The following is a 21,701-nucleotide window of genomic DNA, read 5'->3' as shown; positions in this document are numbered from 1 at the left end:
ATGTTTTAAGTTTTTTTTTTTTTTTTGGTTATTAAGATTGTTTAATGTTATCCTATTGCACTATAAAAAAAATAATGATAGTTTATAAGAATGTTAGTATTCTATTACATAGCATGATTTGGATAATTTGATATTCATTGTTATATCTTTTTTTTTTTCTTCTTCTCATGATATTTTATTCAACATTTGAATTCATCACATCCTTCATATCACTAAATTATTTATATTTTCTCTCCTTTTTTATTTAAAAAAATAAAAATAAAATATTTACTTAAATTCAATAAATAAAATTGTTCTCATAAAATGGAATAATGCTATGCTAGGGACACACTCATTCTCACATCCAATGCATAAAGGAAAAAGAGTTTGACTTACCTACAGTACTTTTTTAATTGGACATGTCCTTTTATTTTAAATATACAATGGCTAGTAGTAGTGGGTTTTAATCTCGACCTTTTATTAAGTTAGTGGATAATGCGGTAATTTCTCATTAAAATAAAAGGAAATTTCAGTTAAAAAAGTACTGGAGGTAAGTTAAACCCAAGGAAAAAATGAATACAAAACAAATGCCAATTTAGAAACACTAAATCAAAAAAAAAATAAAAAATAAATTAGTGAGGATATCAAACCAAATATAACATATATAAAAAAAAATAAATAAATAATAGTTATGGCATACTAACTTAAGGGTAGCAAAATTAAATGAAAAAAAAAAAAAAAACGCTAGAAATGCATATTTAATGCAATAGAATTATCATCAAATTTTGGAAAACAATGGGTGACAATGGAGAGAGAGAGAGGCTTATGGTAAAGAAAAAAAAGCAATACAAAGTAATAAAAAGTAGTAAATAAAAAAAAAAAAAAATCAAACGGCAATTAGTAACTGTTACTTGGAAAACAAAGAGGCTATAAGAAGAAGTATAAGATAAAATAGAGATGATCATACGGAGAACATTAGAAACATTACAATGAAATAAAATCAAACGTTACATTCACTTAAAAAATTAAATCAATAATCAACAATTAAATACAATCACAGTACTACATTTGAACTTAGAATTAATCAAACTCTAACCAAGGAAACCATATTTCCAATCAGGTGTGACTTACCTCCAGTACTTTTTTAATTGAAATCTCATTTTGTTTTAATGAGAGATTGTCACGTCACCCACTAAGTAAATAAAATGTGAAGATTAAAATTCATTATCACTTGCCATTGTATATTTAAAACAAAAGGACATGTCTAATTAAAAAGTACTGGAGGTTAGTCAAACCCTTTCCAATTATAACTAAAAATGAGATGTTCTCAAGTAATAATAGAAATTACATAAGAAATAAAGTTAGAAAATTTTTAAATCATTTTTTTGAACATTTCATTTAACCTTAGTTATAATATATCTATAAAATCTTCACACACTAGTACTTTTAAAATTTTAATGAACGATACTACCTCTCATTTAACATCTATGTTATGCAAATCATTAACCAATAAATATATGATAATGGTAAGAAACTTTACAAATAAGATCATTAAAAAAATGATAAAACCAATTAGTCACTATTATTGTGAAGTAGTAGTTTATGGTTTTACGCATCTAAAGAAGTAGAATATATAGAGTTTATTTAAGGTATATGTAAAGGTTCACATTAAAAAAAATGTATATGTAAAGTTTTTATTAACTTAAAAGATAATGAAAAATCAATTGTTAATAACTAAAACAATAATAATAACTAGCCTCTGCGCACAGAAGCTTCTCTGTTTTTTAGGTAAAGATTAATAATTTGCATTTATTATAATTTGAGATTTCTACTTTTTCCAATCACCCAAAAAAAAAAAATGAATACGTGGGGTGAGTTTTGTAGATTGGAAGAGTTTTAAAACTAACAAAAAAGTGATCCTATTTTGTAGAAAGTTAGAGAGTAAAAGTAGGAATTTAAATTAACGTAAAAGTAGGAGTTTATTAGAAGCAGGAAGGCATTTCAACGTAGAAGTAGGAATTTATTATTTTTGTCAATTTACTATTTTAACCCCAATTTTAAGTTTTAGGTAGGGATATTTTTTAAAGTAAAAAAAGCAATAACTGACTTTTTTTTGCCAATTTACTATTTTAACCCCATTTTTAAGTTATTGGTTAATTAATTTAGGGAGATTTTTGACAGAAAAAAAAAAAATTAATAACTAACTTTCTGAATTCTCTTAATATATACAGATAATAATATATTTAATGAGAACTCCCTAAAAAAATTATCACAACTAGTTTATAGTAAAATCTCAAATTACAATAAAGTAAAATAAAAATAAACCACACTTTCTTTTGATCCCATTTTCAATGGTTTTCTCGTGCCTTGCAAGGTTTTGCAACTAGTCGGATGTAGAGGTGGATAGACTTGGAGCTTACATCCATCCCTCATTTCCAACTGTTGAAGCATCTTTGCCAATTTTGGAGAAGGATGTAAAACTTCCACATCCCTCAAGGTAGTCAAGCAAGATAGTTCATCTGGGGGCATTATAGAAAATTTGCAGCGGTCCAAGACCAAACGTTGAAGACTAGACATTGCACCTTTCTGCATAATCCATTGTAAAACATCCACATTTGCCATTTTAAAGACTTCAAGTTGACGAAAACTACTTTCGACACAAATGAGGGAGTTCTGATGAACACCTCCTACTACCTCAAGTATGCGAAGATTGGTAAGGCTACCCAACACTTTCATGGCTTGTAATAAGTCTGTGCGTTCTAAGGTTATCTTTGTGAGGCTCAACTGGAGTGAAAGTGGACTTGACAAGTGAAGAATTTCATAAATCTTCAAAGTTTGTAGATGGCGCAAGGGATGGAGGCTTGACAAAAGCATTGACTCCCTTCAACTTGAAGAATGCAATCTCAATTTTCTGACATTAGGAAATCTGGCCTTGGCAAAGAGACTCTTAGTGTCTTCATTTAAATCTATACCAGTAAGGACTTGAAGATTAGGTAAACCTGCTTTATTGTCAGTTTTAGGTAGATATGTTGGTCCATCCAGGTACAAATGTCTCAATTTTTGTAACTTCCATTTCCCCTTCGGCAAGCATTTTATTTCAGAATTTCTCATGTCCAAGGTCTCTAGATTCCAAAGGTTGCATATGGAATCTAGAATCACATGGACTCTATCACCTCAAAAAGATCAAGTTTTCAATATTTTTGGGGATTAAGCAACGAATGCTCAAATTCCTGAACTTAACCAACTTGTTACTTTTGCAAAGCCATTCCAAGTAGCTTTCATCAGGAGGATTCTGGAGTTTAACAACCCCCCCAAGCCTATTACAGAACGACTATTTGAAGGCTCACAAGGGCTTGAAGAAATGTATGGATAGTTGGCATAGTGGATAGAAATTCTACGGGATTTGCTCGTGGGTGAAAAGTTAACATCTGAACGAACCTCAATAAACTTCCCTTCAATGCTCTCCGATATACAAAGGTCTCGTAGAAGATCATGGATATGACATGTTTTGACTCCTCCATCTAGCCTTTTCGTTGCCAATTGAATCAGGCTCTGATCAAAGAGTTCCTCCAAGTAGTCTTTAGCAACATCCTCCATATTCTCGTTGCAAGTTTTCTGTCTAAATCCCTCGACTATCCAAAGTCGGATTAGTTGTTTCACAGGTATCTCAAAGTCTTCTGGGTAGATACCTAAATATAAAAAGCATGGTTTAAGGCGTCGGGGTAAATGGTTGTAACTTAGAGCCAATATATTTATACAACATGATCTATCTTGAGTCAGGTACCAATTGACATGGCCAGTCAATTTTGACCTTGTTCGATGCATTTTCTCCTTATTCACCACAAGACCCCCCAATACGACAATAGCAAGTGGTAAACCACCACAACTTTCCACAATATGTCTTCCTAGAGTTTCAAGTTCCAGAGGACATGGACCTCCCCTGAACACCTTCTTATAGAAGAGTTCCCATCTTTTATCTTCTTTAAGAAATGGGAGTTCATATGGGGCACTACTAAAATGTAATGCTACTTCTTTTATTCGACTAGGGATCAATATTTTACTTCTATTCAAGTCATCAGGAAAGGCAATACTTACCTCATTCCATAGTTCAGCTTTCCAAATGTCGTCCATGATAAGAAAATACCTGTTGTCTTTCAAGCATTTGAACAACACACTTTTCAATTCATCGTCATTCATACCTTCCCATCCTTCACCATTCCTTTTGTAAATTTTTTCCACGAAATCTAACAGCAAAATTTTCAAACTCTGGTCTTGTATGTTTTCCAAGAACTCAAACAAAGCCTTTTTGAATTCTTCATCATTCATTTCCTTGATACCTTTCAAGTCTTCAATAAGTGTCCCTTTCAATTTATCTTTATTCGAGCTATACTTCGCTTCCAAACCCTGGAGTAGTTCCTCTTTCAATTCAGCTTTCAAGATAAATTTTTTCAGTTTCGGCAGTGGTGTCACGCCCTTCAAAATTTCAAGCAACAAGTCTCTGACTTTATATTCTTGAGAGACATAAGCCCACCCACGGAAATCAAAGTAATTATTGACATCATTGTTGTTGTAGATCTTCCTAGCAAGAGTGGTCTTACCTAAGCCACCCATGCCAATGATTGAAACAACACTACGTCGCAAACTCCCCTCAGTAAGCTGCTTCACCAATGCCTCAGTGTCATGACCGAAGCCCACCACATCATCTTCCTCTACATATCTCCCGCTCCTGTGCAGTATCTCCTTTGGCTTCTGCATCTTCTCTAGGAAAAATGCAAATTTTACCATTTAAGTTTGGTCAATTATCATTTTAGTCATTTTTTTTTTACCCAAAAAAAAGGTAATTTTAGTCCCTTAAATTCTCATCTATTATCATCATTAGTCCATCCATCCAATCCATCCCTTTAAAAAAATCCTTTTTTTTTCATATTAAAATCTATTAAATTTTCTTTTAGATCAAAACTTGAAAATCAAAAAATAAATTTACCAAACAATACACAAATTTTATACAAAACAATTGCAATAACCCCAAACCGGATCTTACAAAAATTGTCAATTTCTGCACAAAATTCCAATAATCTAATCCCAAATTATCCCAAAATTTTCAAATTCCTCGCTCATCAAATTCCAAAACGCAATTGGTGTCCATATCCCCACCATCGGACTCAATATCAATGAGGATTGGGCCAACAATTTTAAAAATGCTATTTTCTTGGGAAACAAACAGACTCACAAGAGAAAGAAAATTGAGCAAACACAGCCTAAACTCTACACAAAACAAATCACTTCCAAAGAGATTAAAAGTTCTAATTTATTTTCTTCAATAATTCGATAATTGGGGGAATAAAGAATTGAATCATAAACATCTCCATCGAAAACATTCGGACATACCAATTGAGTTACACAATTCTTAAGAGAGATTAAAAGTTACATGCTAAAGTGAACACCATCCACAGCAGGCTTCCTTGGAACTAGAGGTTTTTTTTTTTTTTTTTTTTTTTTTAAAATAAAAGTACAGGGTACTAGAGGATATTTGGCAGGGGCTAATGATATGCATATTTTTGTGATAGTGATTCCTGTGGTGGTCAGAGGGGAAGCATTAACCTTAGCTAATTTAGCCTCCAATGCCACTGTAAAATTACTGCGCTACTTTTCCTTCCCAAAAAATAGAAGAGGCTAGTCCAGGGCTGCATTGAACCAACATCCGTATTCCAGTTCGAGCTTGACATAGGTTTCCGAATTGGTAATACTTTACAACAGTTCTATTGTACACCGCTGGTTGATTTTTAGGCATTTTATGAGCAGCCTTAGGCACGCTTGGTACCAAAGCATAAGACCGTCAAAGATTTTGAGCAAACTAAAATAAACCATATTCAGTTAAAAGTATTCTTCAACATTTAATCAGTGTTAGATATAATATTACATGTTCCACAGATGTCTCTGAAACAATTATCCAATAACAATGCATTAAATAGATGGTAACAAAATACCCAACCAAGAAAAAAAAATTCAGAATAACATCTAATATACAGGCAGCCCGGCAACAGCACACGGGCAATAAATGAGCAGTATGGATAGTATCCATCAATCTACGTAGAGAGAGGCAGAGAGAGAAAGAACAAAAAGGATCATGTGATTAAGGTGTTTGCTTCTTGATCCAAACACGAGCTATCCTGCTTAAAGACTTCAATGACAAATCTGACACAGGAATTGCATGAGAACCACTTAGCACTATTTCCAAGAAGAACCACCAAGTCTAATAACTTCTTCACCACTATTATCCCTCCTAGGAATCCTTTCCATGCTAGCATCTCCTTTATCATTGCCTAAATCACCATAGAGATCCTTAAGTTTTGCCAGATTATTAGACACAGATGTCTTCTCCTTGATCCCGTCTCTTTGTGGACTCGAATGCCGATCATCATTTCCAAGGCCAGCTTGCAAGCTCCGACTTCTGCTTCTGCTCCTACTCCTACTCCTACTATGATAATGCCTACTACCATCGCGGCTGCTCCTCTCATAGTCCCTCCTGCTTTCTTTTTCTGCATATTTGGACCTCCGATCATAATCATAACTCCGCTCTCTGTCCCTTTCCCGGTCCCTATCCCTATCCCTGACTCTATCCCTGTCTCTGCCCCTATCCCTATATCTCTCTCGATCCCGATCATGGTCCCTATCCCTTTCTCGATCCCGGTCCCGGTCCCGTTCTCTTTCTCGATCCCTATCTCGGTCCCTTTCTCTTTCCCTATCCCGATCCCGATCCCGATCCCTATCTGAATGCTCTCTATCAGAATAATCACGGCTCTGGCTACGACGGCTCTGGGGAGATTTTCGCGGATCATCACTGCTGGCTCTATCATAAGAGGGTGGCTGTATGGTTCGACGAACAGGCGATGAGTCCCTTGTAGAAGCACGATGAGGAGCACGCTGACCAAAAGAGACAGAAAGTGCAGCTTTCACAGAGGGTGGCCGACGAGCAGTATCATCGGATCCATGACGGGTGGTTTCCCCTGTCACACCAGAATGTTTACTGGGAAGCTTCAACTTCTCTAGATTAGCTACAATCTGGCGCAATACAGGAACAGGGATGCGGGGAAAAAGGGTATCAAAGTAGTACTGCAAGAGCAGAGTGTTAATTCACTGAACCACAATAAATTGAAGTTGATAAATGTAGCATGTTAAATCACCTATTAAGGTGCACCTTCACCCGAAGAAGGTATTTAAAGACTGAAATATGGTAATTACAACTGGTGCAGAATAAATACCACAGAATGAAATGATAACAGGGATATTTCTGACAAGGTTTTTTTTTTTTTTCTTTCTTAAGTGAGTTTTCAGAATAAATGCCACAGTATGAAATGGTAGCAGTGCTATTTCTCATACTGAATTTTTTTTTTTTTTTTTTTAAGTGAATTTTTGCCTAGGGGCCTGGGGAAGGGAAAATTCGAACTAGTAAACTTCCCTTCACAAGACATGGTCCTCAGCCATTGCAGGTCGTGTATTCAGAGACAGAGGAATACACGGAGTTTTGAGGGGTGTGAATTACATATTCTGAAATTTAAGTTTTATTTGCACTCTCTTTATGAATAGACATCAGTCAGAAGTTAATTTTCCTACCCAGATTTGTGAGTTTTTGAACTTTTGATGTGAATGTTAGATTTTCTTGACCTTTGGTGTTCTAGAGTGAGCGAGGTGTAGTTGTTAACAACCCTAAACACCTTATCAACAGCTCAAATTGTGCGAGTTTGTAAAAAATCCCACTTTTTTTCTTTTTTCTTTTCAATTTCTTTCACCATCTTGGGACCTTGTCGTGACAGTGTCCCAGCCATGTCTTGAACATTTCCAGAATAACAAATATATATTTTCACAGGACACTTCACTGTGAGCTTTGAGCTTTTTCCCGTGCTTCCTAGGTTTATGTGTACAAGCAGTTTTTGATAAATAATAAGATTTATTGATATGAAAAAAGGAACATCCTAGTACACAGGGAGTGTACAAGGGGTCAACAATCAAGTATAAAAATTACAAGAATCAAGGAAATCAATAAAAGAAAAGAATGATTGGTTTCGCACAGCACCCAACCAATCCAATAAAGTTCTAAAGAAAAATAACTTATGGTCTGGTATGGATCTCTCATTATCTTCAAAACACCTACTATTTCTCTCCCTCCAAAGACAACACATTAAGCAATGGAGAATAATTAACCAAATATGACCATTTCAATGACAACCTATGTGTACAAGCAGTTCTGCTTCACATTAAGATATGTGGAGCAGGTTCTGAACCTACTGCCCTCAACACCATCTATTGTGTGTGATCAAAAATATTTCTGTTTTGCAACCCAGTGACAACAATCCAAGCAAGAAAGTTGACAACATAGAATGCAAGTCATCAAAGCAAGGCATAGTTTGATAAAAAGTCTCAGTGCTGTACAGCTTATTTTTGTAACTCTTTGAACATGGACTGTTTGGAATAGCCGAATCTAGAAAAAAGTGGGGTTCTAAAAAGTTGTACAATGAAAAAGAGTGGCTTAAACCAACTTTCTCTCAAAAGAAAATCTAAGATAAAGTCTGTATCTGTTTTGTTAACTAATTGATTTTTTGGGGAGAGAACAAATATACTGTTGCTGATAAATGAATTTGAAAACTTGGGACAGAACCTAAATTCACTACAACAGATTGACGATTGGACAAAATGTCAGCCATGTATGCTTATTTATGCTCTGTTTGTTTTGTTGGAAAACCTTCTGTAAAGATAGTTTTTCACATTTTCCAGTGTTTGGTAGCACAAAAAAAACTGGTCAACGGAAAACTATCTTTAGTCAATGGAAAATCTTAATAAAAGAAAGACTTATTTTCTATAGGTTCTTTTCCAAATATTTTTTTTTGGAAAACAAGCTCTCTCTCACGGTAAGCTCTCTCACTATTTCTCTCTTCCCTTTACTTTTTCTCTCCTCACATCTTCCCTGTCATTAATTTTGGTCTCTCCTCTTCCATAGATCTCTCTCTCTCTCTCTCTCTCTCTCTCTCTTCCCCTTTATAACACAGTTCTCTGATTTTTTTTTTTTCCACTCACTGATTTGTTAATAGTTTCAACTTGCAAAGGAGAAAAAATTTGTAGTGGTAATTATTTCATTCCTCTCTACCAAAATCTCAATTCTTTGCTTTGAATTTCAAGCTTGATTTTCTTTTTTCTCTAAGAAATTTTCGATTTGATGGATTCCAGGCAGAAGTTACATCTTTTTCACACATAAAAGTGCAAAAGAAAAATAATAATAATAAATAAAATAAAAAAGAAGAAGAAAGAATGAATGAAGTAAAATACGAAAATTTTAAACATGGTGCCTATGTGGCTCTAAATTGCTTTTACATAGGATGATATTTATTGTAAATTAATAATATTTTTATATAATGAATGATAATTGTTTAGGAAAATTGCATTTGTTAGCAGATACATTATGCAGATACTATGTAGTGATGATATATTATGCATATACATTATGTAAATACATAATTTAGAGTAATATTGAAAACTTGTGGTTGACCATAGTAGACAATTAGTGTACTAGCAAAAAGAGTAGACAATTAAAAGTTATTGTTATTTGTACTTATTAAAGATGTATTTCCCTATCAATTATATATACATGTGTGTGTGTACACGTATGTATGTATGTACGTACGTTATTGTCCATATATATGAGCAAGATAAGTGGTAGAGATCATGAAAATTTGACAATTAATTTTGATTGTATCTATTGTCAAAATTTTAGTATGAAAACCAAATTCATTCTTGGTTTTTTATTTATTTATATTGATTATATTAGTTGGTTTACATAATACACATGTTTAAAATTATATAATAAATATATATAAAAAATTATATACCAAACACTAGAAAACATTCTCAAGCTCATTTTCAAGGTCGTTACCAAACATCGGAAAATGAGATAGTTTTCTAGAAAATGCTCTTTGGAAAATAAACTATTTTCCAGAAAACGTTAATGCTGAAACAAACAGAGCGTTATATGCATTCCCGACATGCTTTTTTTTTTTTTTTTTCCAATGGATTTACATCTTGGACTCGTTGAGAATGATTCTGATCTAGTTCATGGCCTATTAGAAGTAGAAAGCGCCCCTAAAACTTTATGACCCACAGATGTGAAGACAAGCTGTGATTCTGTCCAGAGGTTTTGTAAGAACTAACAAGAGCAAAACATCAAAGAAAATACAATATTCATTGCATTTCATCTTGCAACCTTATTTTGTAAGTATCACAGGAACGCAATAAAATTTCTTTTCTTTTTTCTTTAGCCATTGAGCTCCAACTTAAATGGCACTTCTCCTCTCACAAGAATGGGTGGTGGGTGAGTAAGTTACACATGCGCCCAATGAGTTCACAATGTACAACCTTAACTCATTCTTATGAGAGGAGGAAGTGTTATTTGTGTCAGGGCACATTGGTAGCAAAACAATATAATTGTTTTTCTCTTTGGCATGAGACTTAAAGAAAACTCCCTCATACCTCTTCAATGAGAAGGTATCTCATGAGACTTCTCTCTCATAATATGTGGGACCCAAACATGTTGTGGGAAGGAAATCTCATGAGACCATCTTATAAGATAAAATTCTGGGGTCAAGCGGACAAAATTCTCCTCCTCCCCTGGGCCATGTTACACTAAATAGCAGATGACAAGACATAAAGCATTTCATGCTTTGACACAACAGAAGGACAAAGTATGGTTTTCAGACAGCTGGGTTAAAACCGAATAAAGAAAACAGAAGGGGGTAGTGGATTTAAAGATTAACCAGTTATTAGTATTACTCTTTCTGTCTTGCTCTCTTCTCATCAATTATACTCTACTAAATTAATCTAGTTATTAGTATTACCATTTAAAGCTTATTCTATCAAGTGGTTACCAGACTCAATACTCTATATTTTTGTCAAGTAATGGCAAAAACCACATTCATTTAGTTATCTCTATCTTACTAAACTCTAAAAACTGAACACAGAAATTCAAGCTCACTTCAAGTTTTGACCAGAAAACTTAGGAGAATTCAAGTGGCCTACTCAAGTATTTCTAACATAAAAACAACTGAACTAGCGTCTCATAGAACTGTTATACCAAACCATGGGTGTGTCACTCAAAAGTATTTGCTTTTGAAAACTTCAGGAACACTGGGATTCAAGATGAAAAAAAAATCTATATATAACTCATAAGTATTGTGGTGTGCACTTTATTATTTATGAACATTGAATATTATTAACTGATTTTCAAAACCACTTGCACGGGGTGTTGGGGGTGAGTAAATAAGAAAATACTGTAGCTGGCTCAAGTATATTTGAAATATTAAGAACACCAGAAGTTTACGACAACTAACCTGTCCAAGAAGCAAATCACGAACGTATACACCCATCGTGGTCATTCGTCCATTTGAACCAGGAGAGAATTCCTGAAGTACAATATCATGATTCTAAAATTAATGAAAAATTGTAACAAAAATTTTAAGAAAAATGACTAAAATTTGAGTAAGTGGTTTTAACAGTTTCACAAGACCAGCAATAATAGATAGATATGGTGAAAGTGAGGAAAAATATTATAACTGGATAAGAACAATTAGCACTTGCAGACTAAAGATAAAATAGCAGAAGCATTGAGCACTAATTGAGCATATTAGAAGAGGTCTCATTTTAAGTTGTACTCAAACTAGTCCAGCATAGGAGACAGAACATCCTTTAATTATTCTCTGATCTATAAACAGAACACTATCATCTCGAATAAAAACATTCATTTAACCTTGTTTTGGTCTTTTAATTTTTAAATTTCTAGCCAAATAACATATTAAAGAATATATGCTTCCCTAAAATACTATACACTTAGTATCTAAAACTCATATTGTTGCAGTTCCCAACCACAAGAAACTTGAAGGAGAAATTCAAGACAGTGATGCAGATAGCCTTCACAAAGATTGCAAGTCAATGTGAGGCTCACTAATAGATCCTACCATAGGTCCCTACTACTAGAGTTTTATTTTTGGTGGGAAAATTGACCCCATATTGGGGAAAGCAAAGGGAGAAAAGTGAATTTCTAGATTTTGTTTGGTAATTTATAGCATTATTATCATATCCTCCATAATTCTTTTTTTAATAAGTGAATATAAGTCAGGGAGTAAACCCACCCCACCCTGAACCCTTTATTAATGCAGAAAGAGGATGTCATTTGGTCCACAGACCTCTGGACCAGATTCTCCAGAATTATCAAACTAGCCTTCTTAGTAGTTACCCTACAACTCAAATCCTAAGCCTGCCTAATTCAACGGTAGACAACATAACTCTTGGAATTTAGAATGCTATGATGCTGCTCTTTTCTCCACCATCAAGCATAAAAAACATAACAGATTTAGAAAAGACAAGGAGAATCACAGAAAACAATCAGATTAAGTGAGTTGTAACTGATTTAGGTCTTCATAGTGAAAAACTCTGTGAGCACCTTCCAGACCAGGATTGTGCTTGAATCTCCCTAGTCTGAATTAGAAGAAGAAAAGAAGACAAAGCAAGAACAGCCGAAGTTCAGAAATTGGTAGATAAAGAGTTAAAAGGCTCTGCCATTGTCTAGATTTTACATGTATGTTCTTTCCAGCTTTCTATGCCTGAGCAGAACAGCCAAGTTATGGGAGATAATTGTTAAATATGCAATGCACAACAAATTGCAATATAGGTGATGAGGACAAGGAAGAGCTCAAGGAAAAAGAAGATAAAGTATACCAAGATTCAAGAATTGTGGTCTAGTTTTGATATCTGACCCTCTTAGCACCTTTGATAGGTTATTTTAGTTATTAGTATTAAGTCTTTTAGGTTGAGAAGCTGCTAAATCAGTTTTAATTAAGTTCTATTAGAATAAGGGCAATTTAATAATTTCTAGAAATCCGGAATGGGCTGTCCTTGACCGTACCAAAGGCCCATGAGTCTTATTTTATGTTTATGTATTATTAAGTCTTTTATTTTTTTATTATTATTAGTATTCCTATTCATTCTAGGAATAAGTTATTTAGAGTCCAAGTCCTGCTAGGAAAAGGATAACTATAGTCTCCATATAAAGGCTCTTTTGTGGTCATGTTATGGTGATTGATTAATGAAATTCAGCAGCTTATTTTAAGCTTTGTTTGTGTGACGCAAACTTCTCTGAGGTGTGATGCCAAGGAACCCTAGGTGTGATGCTTAGGAAGACCTAGGTGTGATTGCCTAGTGTTTATTTATGTTATTTTCTGTTTATCCCCAGTTTCAGCCCCAAACAGCTGTCAACATTCTCTCTTCTAACCTAAACTCTTAAACATCACTCCTTATTCAAGAATTCATCAAGAAACCTAGTATAGTGCTGAACTTTCTTATCGGCCCTGCATCAACAGGATAGAAAGGAAAAACAGGAAAGAACATGACAAATCTTAGGCTTCGCCTCCTAGAATTTTCCCGGAAACCTTAGGCTTCACCACCTACAGTAGCTTGGAATAATCACCAAGCTTAGAGAAACATCTCCAATCAGAAAAATTTTGTTCAAATTGCACTACCTCAAACCATTTCTAGAGCCTCTTTTTATAGGCTTCAAGTATTACACTAAAGCACAATTAAATCCCATAAAACCCTCAACAACATTAAAGCCAAATTCTTTTCTTCTTCTTCTTTCTTTTTTTTTGGTAAGTAATAAACTTCTTTGATAGAAAAACAAATACAAAAAAGCCGAAGCACACAAGGCATGTACTAAGGAAACCAAGGGAACAAACAGAACTAAGAAGTATTAAGAGTACATCTATCAAGCGAATCAGACAGAAGTAAAAAAGAAAACACCCAATGCATTTATCCATCTAATCAAAGTCCGGAAGAAAGACATCTTCAAGTCTTGGATCAATATTTCAGTTTCTTCAAATGTCCTGGCATTCCTTTCCCTCCAAATACCCTACATCAAACAGTGGGGAATCACTTTCCAAAGCACCCCATTTTTATGTTTTCTAAATTTGCCAGACCAGCTAGCTAGGAGATCTAATACATCCTTGGGCATAACCCAAAATATCCCAAAAAGTGTAGATACCATACTCCACAATTCTCTGGCTAACAGGCAATGCAGGAGTAAATGATTAAAGCCAAATTCAAATTTTAAAAAGAAATCTAGTTCAAAATTCAAAAATGAAATCTGGAAAAATAAATTCTGAAATAAAATTGACTGTGCTCCTTGCATCAATATGGGGCAACAAAACACCTGTAATTGGACTGCATCAAGTCAGTTGAGTTGAGAGCTAAAAGCAACGATCTAAAAATGCAAACAAAATTAAGGTCAACCAGGACCTTCTAGTTTCGTGTTGGATAGATGTCATATGTAAGGTTAGTGTCATGACCAATTCCAAATCTATACTTTCTAATTGACTCCAGGAAACAAATCAAGAGAATGTATATTCTTCATGGAATTTGTCATTAAGAGGTAAAGAAACAGTCGGAAGTATTGCCACTCAATGACAAACAAAACTATACAGCCAACACCCACAGCCATCTCCACCAATCCTAAAATCTTGCCTCCCTCAATTCATCCTTAGTAAGATATAAGTCCTAAAGAAGTCTTATGGAGCAGCATTTGAATGTGAGAGGAAAAGATGATTAAAGCTTGAAAATTTGTGTTTCTAAAAGCAATTGATGAAAAAGGAGAGAATTCAACTCTGATGGCCTTCCAATGTAGCTAATTTATGTTAAACCACTGTAACATAGCACAATGGCAATTACCCAGCAATAACCCATACGATGTGCAACACATATTTGTTCCTTGAAAGAAACAGATGAGAACATTTTTATTTAATAAATAACTTCAACACGATTATATCTCATTAGCAAAATGAACTTTCAAACTGGCTAAAGTTTTAAAGCAAAAAAAAAAAAAAAAAGGTTTCTGCCCTGGCAACTTCATTACGTGACAAACCCTGTTACTATAACATAAAAAGAACCTATCAAAAACAAAAAAAAATACACAAACACAATCTGCAACCATTCTCTGACAAAACAGATGACACTATGGGCATATGAAGTGTTGTATTGCTTAGATTTCTTCATTGATGGGACCAATGTTAAAAGGGCTAGGCCTACTTCTACCAAAAATTTTCCCAATGAGCTGTAACTCAAGTCACAACTCTGTTTGTAAGAGCGAGGTGGAGGGTGATTGTGGTTTCAAGACCTTCCAGGTGCAGATGTAACTTACCAGTAGGGGAAAAGAAAGTGTTAAAAGCACTAAGCAACTTGAGCTAAAAAGGCTTTCAAGAGCCTCAGCACAAAGCGTGAAGTGGAAGCACATACCTAACTTAGAATTCAACTGTTACACATAAGTGCAATATTTAGTAGCTTAGTACAATATTCAGTAGCTGCTGAACTACTGAACAGTTAAAAAATGAATCAATAGCATGTTTCTGGCTAAAATAAGAATAAAAAAACCAATGCTCTCTTTTGAATGGCATGTTGTTTTCATTTAACAGTATGTCCCTTTTGGTTTCATATAGTTTTTGTTTTAACTTTTAAGCATCACGTTGCTATTTGTTTCTTGGACTTTGGAGACTTTATCACAGATTTAATATGTATGGGAAAACATGCTTGTAGTGTAGTAGACCATAAGATAGAGTTGATATAGCTAATCAGCTATAAATTTCAATTAGTTTCAGATCCAATGGTTATTTTTCATTGAAGTGATTTTCTAATAGAAAATCAAAAGGCAAGCTTTTTAGCATTTAGCACTTTGCAAAAGAGTGCTTATTTTTTTGCTTTATATGCTTATTTACATGCACTTTGCTTTTAGGGTAAGACATGTTTTTCTTCTGGTGGTGCTTGCTTTTACTGCACCTTTCACAACACTGGGCAATACTAAATAAGCATTTTTCTTTAGGGGTAAGAAGTGTTTTTCTTCTGGTGCTTCTTGCTTCAAGTGCCCCTTTCACAACACTGGGCAATACTACATAAGCACATAAGTAGTTCCAAAAGTTTTCATTAATATATAAGCAAAAGAGATTAATATACAAGATGTCAAGGGAATGCCACTCAACCATACAAGACAGGAGAATCTATGACAGTCCCGAGAGAGAGAGAGCATAGAAAATTGAACATGAAATGAATCTTAAAAATCCAAGTTCTAAAACTTCTTAATCTCCTTCAACACTAGGTGCATTAGAATACATAGCTTCATTCTAGCCAGGAACATACATAGCAGAAAATCTAACCATATCGATAATATGGATAAATGCCTTTATTCCTGAATTTGGAAATGAGACTAATCTAAAAATTAACCACATTGCATTTAACGCATGTACCTGCCCTATACAACAAGGTAACCAAGATGGACACTTTAACATAGTCATATGCAAAACTAAGACATGGATGAAAGGTTAGATTTTAAAAAAAATTAAAAATTTTTATTGAAATGAAGAGAACCTCATGTACAAATGACTCACCTAAAAAATTACAATTATTCAGTAATTATATTTGAAAAGAGAAAAAATCAATGAACCCTACAACAGAACATGCATCAATGTGACCAAACCTACAGGACCACTCAAACAACGACCTTACAAACATTGATTTCAGCTCAATGATAGAGAGCTTCACGTGACTAAAAGTACAATTATTTCATTCTCTCCATAATATTCACATTAAGCAAAGGAAGACTGCAATCCAAATAAGAGTATAAGACTCCTATGCTTATCACACCAATTCCTCCACCCATTAAACAAAAGCATTTATAGTTATGATGCTAACAAAATGTCTCAAGCTAAGCATTTGTGCTAAAGGTAACTAATAATACTAGCTTCCTTGGCATTGAAACCTTGCCATTGGGGCTCGACACCCTTGCCCCACTTATCATGCTTTAACTATATATATATATATATATATATTTTTTTTTTTTTTTTTCCTTTTCTTCTCAAATTCATTACAATATAGTTGTTTCCCATGAACTAAAGCTAGAAGAAGATATCTGTATCAAGTTTCGTGTCTCCAAATCTGCAGTTTCAAGTGTTATCATCATATCTACAAAAAATTTCTCATGTCAAAGGTTAATAAAACAAAACTTATTGCAACAATGCAACACAAGAAAGTAACAAAAGTTTTGAAAATGGGAAACAAGATACTCTGTGCAAGATACAAATCTAACGCACAACAATTGTTTTTTTGGTAATACTCAAGTCAACAATTTTTTTTTTTTTTGGGTATTTGACAGGTATACTCGAGCCAACAATATCGAGGTTTAGGACGAAAAAATCATCAAAGTCTAAATTTTGAGGGCAAGAGAAAAGGCATATGTAATCATAAAAGAAGAAAGCAAACATTCAATAAATTCCTTATAATTTAGGAATTACAATGCTTCTTCAAATTATAATGAAATATAAAATACCAGATGCCATTAGATAAAAGCAGCTGAACACCTTTCAGTACCTCTTCGTCTTTAACATATGGTTCAAACCAATTCCACAAAGTCTTTGGATCTGCAGCATATCTCAAGTAGAGGAATCCAATCTGCACCAACATTTGACATATCAGTCCTAGATATCCCTAAACAGGACAAGCAATATATAACATATCCAATCTGCAACCAATATAGAATCCAATCACCTATTCAAGAATTTATTCTATGGGGTCCATGTGCAAAGTCCAATTGGAGTAAAAGTTCTGTAATTTTATAGGTCTAGGTATGAACATTCTCTCCTCACTTTTCTTCTTCTCTTTCTTGTGGTATAGTTCATAGTACTGTTAATACCACCCCTAAACGCCATAAAAAGACTTTCTTTCTTCAACAACTCTATATCATATTTCCACAAATCCTCCCAACTCTAAACCTGCCACAACCACACACACAGAAATTCCCCAATTTGTCCTATGTCAATTTGGAATCAGAGCCAAAACCCTACCACAAGTGATTTGTTGAAATCTTTTTCTGCCAACTGCTTGACAAAATTTCTCATCCAAGACAATGGTGACTAAATCACAAATGCAAAATTAGAGCCCCAATTTATAGTTTATTCTCAAGACTACGAAGGAACAAAGAAAACTTTGAACCAACTGTGTGTGAAGGGGAATTCATTGCAATCAAAGCTCAAAGACTTATCCACTATAAAGAAACTTTGCCAATGATTTGTGGTCCATGGTATTGGTTTTATTTGGACTTTGGAGTGTGCTGGGTGATGCCGAGGTCTGTTGTTGAGTTGTTAGCTTGCTGGCGGCCACCATTGGAATGGTGATATATGGATGGCTGTTGTTTGATGTGATGCCTTTGGAGGGAAAGAAATAATGGGAGCTTTACAAAAAGAACTATCCCTGATCTTAGGTTATTCTTTTTTAGAACCCTATTGGATTGGTTGTCAGCTAGGCGGATTCACTCTTTATTTTCTATTGTTGATTCAATAGATTTATGTAATTTATGCGATTGATTTTTTGATCTTGGGTGACCCTTTTTTTATATCAATAATATTTTATTACTTATAAAAATAAAAATTAAATAAAATAATAAAAACAAAGCAAAACAACTAAGGATAAGCTGAAAGGTGCTATTTTGGCTAAATATCCTGATAGAATAGCAACTTATCAAGAACTTAGATATTCTAAGTTAGACCCAAGTTCCTCCCCACCCTCATTTGGCAAGCATTGCACCCATTATCCCATCAAAACATGATGAATATGGCCCTACCAACTTGCTGCCACAGCAATTGGGTATTGGTTCAATACCTCAAGGTATTGCCTTAAAGAGAGAAACACAGCCTGATGATTCACCAACAACCTCAAGAACTGCCAAAGCAATGCTTTGCAACAATAATAGCAACCACAGAGGAGCAAGATGAGCATAAGTTGATCATAAAAAATACGATTATTTTAATAAAGCCTTACTAGGGAAATGGCTATGGCGGTTTGGGGTTGAGAAGACAAGGCTTTGGAGAAGGGTTGTAGCTATAAATTTTGGGGAAGAATGGGGGGGATGGACCTCCAAGCTAGATAGAGGAGTACATGGATGTGGTGAGACCCATGAATAATAGCAAAAATACTTAGTATCTTTTCTTTCTGTTTTTTTCTCCTTTCTCTGTATTTTTTTAACTCTGCCTTATGCCTTTCTGCATGAGGTAGTGTTCTTGAATATACATCTTTATTACTTATCCAAAAAAAAAAAAATATATATATATATATATATACATATGATCATGACAAATAAGTATCATGAAAACATATTCGTCTAGCTAGATAGTTATACCAATATTCTCAATTACATTCCAAACTGGCATGTATAAAATGCATATATAGGCATACAGATAAGTTCAACTAATCTAATTCAAAACATAAATAGGGAAAAGGATCCACTTACGCATCTAATGTAAGGAGAATCCGTGTGCTTTAAGAGGCCGTGCATTTGTTTGACGGTGAGTTTCATAGTAAAAAACTTGTAAAGAAGACAGAAAGCTGTTGAAGGACCACGACAGTTTCCCGTCATCCAAGGCTCCACGTGATCAACTTGATTGTAAATTTCATCTATCACCTCATGGTATGTCTTTAATCGGTATAGCTCTTTGAAGTAATCAGAAGAAAGAATGTTCATACAAAGCACTTTTTCTAGCAAAGAATCAATCGATTTGCCACAAGTCTGAATCTCCATTGTGGGGTAATCAAATATATTTATTTCCGCCCACGCTTTCAGAAAATGAAACAATGTATTATAATTCTCAGCAAAAAACACAAAATCGAAGCGTCACCACCATGACATTCCTGCAACAGCAACAAAAAACTTTCAGGCCAAAGGGGCTGCTAAGAATCAAATACTATGTCACATTTCTTTGAACTTTATATTTCAATCTTAAAAATAAATAATAAAAAAATTCAATCTTGTGCATTCTTATTCAGTTTGTAAAACAAAGAAAACCCAACTAATGAGAATTTAAATTACGAACTCTAATTTTCAGTATCAAGAAATCCAACACAACACACACACACACACACACACACACAAAATCAAAGATGACTATTTGGAACATAGGGAAAGAGGTAACATTGAAAACCCCAGAAAATCAGAAAGAAACAGAGAGATCGAAAAAAACCCTAATTTTTACAATTGAGCTTGGAAGCTGTAAAAGAAAAAAAGAGAGGAAGTAAAGATTGGGGGTTTTGAATACTCACCAATTTGAATATGGGCGGTGGTGAGAGTTAGAGCTTTGTTTTGGGTCGCTAATCTGGTGCGATGGCGAATTACGAAGGCGAAGTTGAAGAATGCGATAACAATAATATTATGTGAGTAACAAACCTCAAACCCTAAAAAGTTAACAATGGCGCAGGCAGCTGAGTTGGGGTCTTTTTGGTATTCAACGCGATAGAGAAAAGGGATTTGACACAACAAAACAGTTTTAGTAATATTTGGTTCACAGTTATCGACCTTACCGCTCCATATCTTAAACCGGACCGGACCAATCCCGCACCACTTTTTCTTTTTCTTTTTTTATTAGAGGTCCAAAAAATAAAAATAAAAACAAATTAAACTATATATTTGTAAAGGACTAAACTAGTTTTGGAGAAATTTTTCAAATTCTCGCTAAAAAACTTATAATGATTTTTTCTCAAAAAAAAAACTTACAATGATTATATATTTTAAAATTTTAATAATTGAATTGCATGTTATTTGTACTCTTAACACTTATGTTAAATTTCATTTAAATTTGAAATTTTTTTTAATGAAAAGATAACAATTTTATTAAGAAGAAAATAAATTCAGTACATTCTGAGCCAAAGCGGACTAAATAAACCTGGATTTTTCTCTATCAAAATTACATAATTCTCAATACTCTTAGCATGCTAAGCCAAGATGTGAGCTAGCCAGTTCCCTGTTTGCTTAACATGTGAGATCTGTGAAGTCCTGAATACTTGTAATTTCTGACAAATGCCTGCGATGATGTTATAGATGGACACTTGAGGACTACTAACACCGAGCACAACGTCTACAATCAATTTTGAATCGCATTCAAAATAAACATCTCTTATACCAACATCCTAAACGAAGTCCACGGCCTCCTCCAAAGCTTTGGCTTTGGCCTCTAAGGGCGGCAATACACCTTTAGCCTCCTCTAAATCCGAAGTTAATTACTATTTGATTCATAAACTTAATTTTTACACATAATTTAAGACTATGAAAATTTGAAATTTAAACATTTGATTGATGACATAGTTATAAATTTTTGATCTTCTTGAAATTCTGCAGACATGGAAAATGATATAGTAAGAAAATACAATCTACGGGTGAATTTTTCAAAATTCACATTTAATAAATAAATATATATATATATATATATATATATGAAAATATTGAAGTTTGGAGAGAAACTTTGTCCTAATTTTGATTGGGTCCTTTTTTTCATGTTAATTGAGTCAATTTAAACCCCACAATTTCATTGGTATGAAAATCAAAAGCCACTGTCCAACTCTACTAAACTCATCCTGTGATACTCCAAATTATGCAGATTTGAATACATTTGTTTGAGTGTGGGTTGTGCGAACATTTACTCAATCCTACATCAGATATTTACTAGGTAAATCTTGGTTAAAAACGATTATGAGGTACCCCAGTTGAAACTTGGGTGCCTAGTTGGCATCAGCTTTTAAGCTCAATTTTAGCTTTTAAGCTCAATTTTAGCTTTTATGTACAACTTTTTAAAACCTCACATTTTCCCGTATTTTCTCAAATT

At 34.0% G+C, this 21,701-nt stretch overlaps 2 protein-coding genes across 5 annotated transcripts; both read right to left on the bottom strand.

The window, feature by feature from the left end:
• Positions 1-3,201: 3,201 nt before the first annotated feature.
• Positions 3,202-4,764, bottom strand: LOC115967620 (putative disease resistance RPP13-like protein 3). The gene has a single exon (XM_031086764.1). It carries the CDS (start codon positions 4,762-4,764, stop codon positions 3,202-3,204), a length of 1,563 nt encoding a protein of 520 aa, XP_030942624.1.
• Positions 4,765-5,822: 1,058 nt separating this feature from the next.
• LOC115976016 (pre-mRNA splicing factor SR-like 1) lies at positions 5,823-20,380 on the bottom strand. 4 transcript variants are annotated; one of them, XM_031097082.1, is made up of 5 exons: positions 20,146-20,380; positions 19,340-19,737; positions 17,425-17,505; positions 11,355-11,426; positions 5,823-7,092 (listed from the first exon to the last, which is right to left on the bottom strand). In XM_031097082.1, the coding sequence occupies exons 2-5, from the start codon at positions 19,625-19,627 to the stop codon at positions 6,208-6,210; spliced, it is 1,326 nt and encodes a 441-aa protein (XP_030952942.1). In that variant the 5' UTR covers positions 19,628-19,737; positions 20,146-20,380; the 3' UTR covers positions 5,823-6,207. The 4 variants fall into 4 exon arrangements, with proteins under 4 accessions (XP_030952942.1, XP_030952943.1, XP_030952945.1 ...); XM_031097085.1 differs by having other exon boundaries at positions 7,012-7,092; positions 17,415-17,505; XM_031097084.1 differs by lacking the exons at positions 5,823-7,092; positions 11,355-11,426 and adding an exon at positions 14,894-17,019 and having other exon boundaries at positions 17,415-17,505.
• Between the last annotated feature and the right edge of the window lie 1,321 nt (positions 20,381-21,701).

This window comes from Quercus lobata, chromosome 2, assembly GCF_001633185.2.
Source record: "Quercus lobata isolate SW786 chromosome 2, ValleyOak3.0 Primary Assembly, whole genome shotgun sequence".
In the NCBI taxonomy this organism is placed as follows: Eukaryota; Viridiplantae; Streptophyta; class Magnoliopsida; order Fagales; family Fagaceae; genus Quercus; species Quercus lobata.
Note: the sequence above shows the minus strand (reverse complement) of the source record. Positions and strands in the feature narration are given on the sequence as shown.

Bases quoted from the DNA above. Each gene is read 5' to 3' on its own strand.
- LOC115967620 (XM_031086764.1), bottom strand. From the start codon at position 4,764: ATGGTAAAATTTGCATTTTTCCTAGAGAAGATGCAGAAGCCAAAGGAG.
- LOC115976016 (XM_031097082.1), bottom strand. From the start codon at position 19,627: ATGGAGATTCAGACTTGTGGCAAATCGATTGATTCTTTGCTAGAAAAA. The intron at 17,506-19,339 runs GTAAGTGGATCC...ATGTTGGTGCAG, and splicing joins ATTCTCCTTACATTAGATGC to ATTGGATTCCTCTACTTGAG. The intron at 11,427-17,424 runs GTACTGAAAGGT...ATTGTACTTCAG, and splicing joins CATATGTTAAAGACGAAGAG to GAATTCTCTCCTGGTTCAAA.